We start from the raw sequence: 7059 nt of genomic DNA on the forward strand, positions 1-7059 counted from the left end.
GTAGTATTAGGTTCACGATTTATTATACAGATCGTAGATAAGCGTACTTATTTATCACGCAACGAATGTGTGTGCGGCTGCGAAACATTTTCCCACAGTTATTATTCGTATGAATATGAACAACATCAATGCAGTTTTAAATAAGAATCAAATTACTGTCATGCGGATATGTATATTGAAATAAATTATAAAATTAATATGTTATTGTAAGCTCACGAGTGGTTTTCAATGTTAAAGTCAAATCGCTTGTTACATCGCTTTATTTCAAATTGTTACACTTGACCGCGGGTCTTTCGCAACGCGCGGCGCGTACTTTGCATGCGCGGAACAAAAAGCATACCTCGTGGAAGGGCAACCCGTAGACTCCGTAGTGGCGTATAGCGTAGTGTCAGAGAGCCCAACTCGGAATCGGGGCTCCCACGCGTACAGATGCAGAGGCTCGTCCGTGTGAAGTCAGCGCTTCGGCTGCCGTCGAATAAAAAAAAGAACAGAGCTATACACTGTAATTTCTGTTCTACTCTTTCGCGATGTCGCCGGCAGTTATCGCAGATTCGCTTCTCGGCAACATCGGCGAGTTATAAGAAGAGAGATGTTACCGAAAAGCGGATCTGCGATAACTGCCGGTGACGCTGCGAAAGAGTAGGACAGACGAAGTATAGCTCTGGCCTTTTCCTCCATCCGACGGCAGCCGAAGCGCTGGCTTGACACGGACGAGCCTCTGCACCTGTACGCGTGGAAGCCGCAATTTTGAGTTCGGCTCTGCGTAGTGTGTCGTGTTGGTGTCGTGTCGCGTCCTTGCGTCGGAGTAATGAGGACTAATTACGTTTTCTAACATTAGCTCGGCGCGTTTATCGATGTGGGACGAGCGGACGAGTACAAGTCTGATATCTCAAGTCGTTTCGCCGCCGTGCGCGAGCTGCGCTTGGTCGCAAAACCGTCCCGTCGTTCTATGACAATACGGAGGTTAGAAAACTCCGTTCTACGCGAACGACCCGTTCGCCCCGTGGCTTTATTTCGTTTCGCCTGCGTGGTGCGAGCAAGCGTGCGGCTTAACGCAGCGCGAGGAAGCACCGATCCGGACCGAGCCTGGACTACACGATGATCTTCAGCGATCGCTGAATCGCGTCGACTCGCCGCGATCTTGGAAGCCCACGGTGCTCTCGGCAATGGCTAAATTTCGGATGCTACCGCGCACTTCGCGCATCGTGGCCCTCTGCTCGGCCGCGAATTTTATAAACGCCGCGGACAGGGTCATCATGCCTATCGCTATCGTTCCTATGACCGACGAGTTCAAATGGAACCTGTACTGGCAGGGATGGATACTGTCCGCCTTCGCTTTCGGATACTTTACTAGTCAGGTAGATGATCCCGTAGTTCTTCCCGTCACTGCCGAATCTACAACACCTTATTTTCTTCTTCAAGATCATCGGCGCGAGCACGGCGAGTCGTTTTGGATGTAAGACGGTGCTTATGCTGGCAGTTTTGCTGTGGTCCATTAGTACAGTCATCACGCCGTTGCTGGCGCAATCGTTACCACTGCTTATAATATGCAGGGTGGTTCTAGGACTTGGCGAAGGATTAGGTAAGATTGTAAAAGAAACAAAAATCGAAGCCGATATAATAATACATTCTAAGATCAGGCATTAATATATTTTTTTTTTTAGGCCTACCCGTGATATTTCATTTATTCGCACATAATGTTCCTGTGGAAGAGAGATCACGCGCTTTTGGTTACTTGGTAGCTGCTGGTTCCGTTGGTCAAGTCGTTGCGTCTGTTGTAAGATTTATAATACTCTCAATATAGATGTATTTTAATTGTAAAAAAAAAAAACTACATTTTACAAATTATTTCTTTTTGCATTAGATATGTCCACATTTGGCGTGGCAAACTGGATTTTATTTGTTCGGAACAATAGGTATCATATGGACTTTACTGTGGTTGATACTTTATCAAGAAACTAATACTCAAGATGAGATACCATTATTTGTTCCTAGAGTAAATTCTTTTCTTTTCAAATTTAATTCAATTTACTTTTAATTATATCCTCGTTACTAATTTTATGATCGTTTACAGGTGACGCAGAATAGAAGCTTACGTTGGACAGAATTTATTGCTCACTGGCCTCTATGGGCTTTGTATATAGCACACTTTGCAATGAATTGGAGCAATTATATAATAATGCAGTGGCTACCAACTTATTTATCAAGAAACTTGTCTGCGAATAAAGAGAGTATCAGTTTAACAGCTCTCCCTTATATTGTTAACTCTCTTATTGGTATCGGTAAGATTATAATTGTATATTTCAATCTTATTTTTAATATAATAGATACTACAAAGCGGCAACAATTAATTCGGTTCAATTTAACACGGCTTTTTTAAGATAAGATAAGTTTTTTTTTCTTTTCTAACATCTTTTTTTTTTTCCTTCACAGTTGCTGGTCACAGTGCTGATACTTTGATACAGAAAAGATGGTCTGTTTTATCTGTTAGAAGATTAATGACTAATATAGGCCTAATAGGACCGGGTGCTTTTTTATTAGCTTTCTGTGCTGTAGATAATCTACTTGCCGCAGTTATGTATGTACAATTATTATATTATTTCTGTGTTTCGCATTATTGGAGTTATTCTTTACGAAATATAAATAAATTTATTTTATAGCTTCGTTTCGATATCTATGGGCCTCTGCGCATGCAACTCTGCTGGACATCTAAGTAATCACGCGGACATAGCTCCGAATCATGCAGGAATCACATTTGCAGTTTCAAATACAATTGTATACATTTTTTTTCCTTAATTCATTTATTTATTAATTATTAATTCATTATTTAATGAATCGTTACAGGATTATCTACATTATCTGTTATATACGTTTTGATTTTTAGGCAACGGTACCTGGAATTCTTTGCGGACCATTGACAGCCGAATTAGTAACTGCCTCGCACGGTTGGTGGATGCCGGTTTTTGTGCTGGCGGCAGCAATTAATTTTACCGGGGCTATAATATACCAAAGCCACAGTTCGGCGCTTCCAGTGTTGTGATATGCTCTATCTCTCATTCAACGATTTTTCTGTTACGAAAGAGAAAGGAGTAGACAAGTGCTTGTTGAAGACAACGCATATGTGCGAAAATATCTGAAATCAAACTCTGTGAATGATTCTCAATGAAGTAGCTGTGAATTTACAAGAACGTCGGTGTAATGCATTTGGTCATCGCGTATCGGCCAGTCTAAGACATATCATAACACCTTATTTATATTATAAATAAATTTTTATTATTTCTTTGAAAGTAGTAAAGTGTTAATTCGATAGTGCCATAATTTGACAGACGGTACGAAAGTAAATTAAAAATTGGAAAATGCAGGACATATTTATAAACTCGTCATATAATTAATTTATATATAAATATATATAATATACAACATTTAAGAATTAATTAATGGAAACCATTTTGTGATATGTTCTAATAACAGTAAAAGTTTTAGTTATATAGTTAGGACATAAAATATATTTTATAAAAACGTAAGATTGTACATAGGAAATTTTTAACTTTCACGTTTATATATTTTTTACATGCAGGGAATATGATCTATTCGCGTTGTGAGGAAGTAAGAACAAGACTTGTAAAATTATTAACTTCAATTTTAAATATAATAAGTTAGGAAACATTTACGAATTTAAAAATATATATTTCTGTCATACAGTGATAATTACAGAAATTATATAAGAATTTTTTTTCTTTAATATTTCAACTAAAGTATTTGTGATAACGTATCTTTCGGTAAATTTGTGTTGAATCTCATTTTAATAAAGGCGTTTATCTTAGTAATTTGTTACGCTCGACTGTCTCTAAATATCGAAAGAAATCGTATCAATTGCCTTTGTCAGTTGTGTATCGTTATGTAACTTTATTTTCAAGAAAGGTTATCACAAATTTTTGTATTAATATGTTAATTATCCGCTGACGTTACTTGCATAATATTGGTCGCAATGTCCGAGTAAGAATAACTTTCATCGCTTTCGCTTGCGCAATCACCCGAGTCGCAGCCACGTTTTTGAAAGTATTTATACATGTGTGGTTCAATATTGTGTTTCGCTAAAATATCTGCAATATTGATAGACGATGGTTCTACATGTCGAGTACGCTCTCTATCTTCGATGCCGAGTGATTTATGAATGTCAACGCTATAACGTTGCAAATATTCCTTGAAGGAACATTTGGTTTTTGCTCCCGTCTTATTTGTATGCTTCGGCTTTATTATATTTGTAACAACTGTATCTCGTTCCTTACTAATATTCGGTGCAATTGTGTGAACTGATCTAGCAGTATTGGCGATATTCTGCTTATGTGCCTCAGTGTGTATAGATCGCTTCTTTGCAGTGTATTTCGATGAAAGTAAATTTTTTTGTGATTGTTTATTTGTCAAAACGTTATCCTGATCTTCGTCAGATTGTATCCTCGTCATATCCTTATCGATTGTCTCGTTATCGACGTTTGTCAGGCGACGAAGCGTTGATTTGATCTTGGCTTTTCCATCGGGAAAGATTGTGCCTCTCACGAGTCCAGTTTCTTCCTTTAAATTTGACTTGCCCGTACCGAAGACGCTGGTCACACTTCTCTGCAAATAACGACTCGCCTTGGCATCCATATAATTTTTCTGAATCTTATCTATCTTGCAGGTCATTTTCTCTAGCATCTCTTGCAACTTTTTTACATCAGCATCGCGCTCGTCAATGTAATCTCTACTCTTCGTCCAGTCTTTTTTCTCACATAGTATTTGCCAAGCCGACTTCACATTTTTTACTTCGTGTTCTGTATCATGTTGCTCGCCTAAAATGATAGAAATGTGATTTTAAAGCTTACTTCGAAGAACTCAAATAATAAAATAATATATAAAAAAAAAGTTTTACGCAACAGGCGAAGTTACTCAGTAAAAGTATAATTTACATTTTTTATCAGCTTGTTTAATTAACGTTCGTGTCTGATCTTTTTTCCCAAGTATCAGTAGGCAAGTATTTTTCGTCGAGGAAGAACTCGTTTTATTCAAATTGGGACTAGTTACGAAATTGACACCGGAGTTTAATTTCGGCAAGACAATAGATGGCTTTTGTTTAGCAAGATCTGGGTTATAATAATTTATATATAATTATTAAGAATCATAATAATTTAATAAAGAACTACGATCTAATGAATGACGTATTTATAATTAGAATACTTTTTTTGTTGATTAATGTTAAGATACTTTAATTTTATCTTTATACTTCTCTTAAAATGCATATTTTGAAAAGACGAATGGAGCAGTTAATATATATGTAAAAAGATTTTATATTCAATTTAATTAGCTCCACACCTGTTGTAGAATGAGGCAATATTTGTTCAGAGTTATTTGCACGCGATAAATGAGTCTGCAACGTTGACAGGCGAGACTGTTTGGCAAACGAATTGAACTGGTAGACAAAATTGTTCGTTGCTGGAATTCTCTTTATAGGATCTACGTGTAATTTTTTCCCCTGCTTCGTTATATTTTCCGTTACCTGTCTCGGAATTTAATAGCATTAGTAATTTCGTGGCATTGAACAAGTTTTTTTTTTTTTAATTTTACGTATTAAATTTAGAAATTTAAGATTGCATTTAAATAATAAGAGAAACCTACAATGTCGCGTTTTGGTTTAGTTTCCAAGGTATCCTTATTACTGGATTGCGTTAGAGTTTTAATTAGCGATTTCTTGTTCAACTTATTAAACTGATCCCGTGGAAATTCTGGCAGTTTCTCGCCATTGTGTTTACCAAGACGCATTCTGCGTAAGTTTAAAAGTTTTAAGTGCATACGAGCCAACGATATTACTTCGTGTAAAACATAAGATGTAAAGTTTACTTCGCACGAGTATCCATAAAATTGTATTCCTTCGACTGCCGTTTATTTCCATCCTTGTTTAATGAAAAACTGTCACAATTAGCCGTCTTCCTTGTGTTCCTTTGATTAAATCGACGTGACTTTTTAGCGAGGCTGCAAATTAATTTGTACGTAATTAAGTAATATTTTTTAATGCACATAAATTCTTTCGTCTACTTCGTCGCGAAGGTAGAAACTAGTTTATCCTTCGACTTGTCCGCTTGAGTTAGCAATTCTTTTTCCTGCTCTTCTCGTTCCGACTTTTCCACGAAAACAGACAGGGCATTAATTCTGTTATACTCCTCGCAATTTTGGGTCTTCGTACGAACGGTAGTTAAATTCGTCGCGCCGAATGAAAATAACGCATAAGATTAAAAAAATATACAACAATTTGAGACGATTCGCTTTGGTTCTCGTTGCTTGCCAAGCTAATGTGTATCTTCTTTTTTCTTTTTAAATTATACTTTCTGAAACTACACAGTTCTTTTAAATTGATTAAAAAAATATATATATATATTAGTTTTATATGTTTGTATATTTCTAACAAATTAACTCCCTAAGCAATGTTTGAAAAAAAATAAGAGCCGTAGATTACGTGCAGATTATTGTACACTGACAATAACCTCCTCAACTTAATGATTAATTATAAAAAAAAAAAATCCGAATCGATGTTCGACTTAAAAAAAAAAAGCACTAAAATATCAATGATATGAATCGGATAGATATTCGTTTAATATAAAAACAAAAGGGTTGGTAGCTTTATTCGTCAGTCTTTATTTTTATAACTAATCGACAGATCAAAATATATTTATTTTTAAATATATATTTATGTATGTAAAGAGATGTTAACGATACAGAGCTATACGCTCGGGTGCCGAGCGTTTTGGAAAAATGTATCACTGATATAACTTTAGACACAAGAGGAGTCCTGCGTTTTTTTTCTTCTTTTTTTCTTTTTTTTTCGTATCGATATTAAACGCTATATGTATATTCGAATTGTGTGTTGCGTAAAGCTAAATCAAGTCCAGCTTGATTCTTTCGTGTGGGTTCCTTATGCTGCGTAGGAAAGAGCACGAGCCTAAGCGGTAAACATATTACGCGATATTACATAAAATTTTCTATCAAACGCATCCACTTCGTCTCAGAAAATCTTCACTATTAGTCCTC

General features: G+C 36.3%; 2 protein-coding genes across 2 annotated transcripts; one reads left to right on the forward strand and one right to left on the reverse strand.

The window, feature by feature from the left end:
• The first annotated feature begins 741 nt into the window (after positions 1–741).
• On the forward strand, positions 742–4415 carry LOC139104104 (uncharacterized). Its single transcript, XM_070659335.1, has 8 exons — positions 742–1358; positions 1423–1582; positions 1665–1777; positions 1865–1996; positions 2075–2282; positions 2434–2578; positions 2661–2775; positions 2885–4415. The coding sequence occupies exons 1-8, from the start codon at positions 1167–1169 to the stop codon at positions 3038–3040; spliced, it is 1221 nt and encodes a 406-aa protein (XP_070515436.1). The 5' UTR covers positions 742–1166; the 3' UTR covers positions 3041–4415.
• On the reverse strand, positions 3949–6524 carry LOC139104100 (uncharacterized). Its single transcript, XM_070659329.1, has 4 exons — positions 5875–6524; positions 5653–5797; positions 5350–5533; positions 3949–4829 (listed from the first exon to the last, which is right to left on the reverse strand). Exons 1-4 carry the CDS (start codon positions 6051–6053, stop codon positions 3949–3951), a joined length of 1389 nt encoding a protein of 462 aa, XP_070515430.1. The 5' UTR covers positions 6054–6524.
• Between the last annotated feature and the right edge of the window lie 535 nt (positions 6525–7059).

The sequence above is a fragment of the Cardiocondyla obscurior genome, linkage group LG07, assembly GCF_019399895.1.
Source record: "Cardiocondyla obscurior isolate alpha-2009 linkage group LG07, Cobs3.1, whole genome shotgun sequence".
Lineage (NCBI taxonomy): Eukaryota > Metazoa > Arthropoda > Insecta > Hymenoptera > Formicidae > Cardiocondyla > Cardiocondyla obscurior.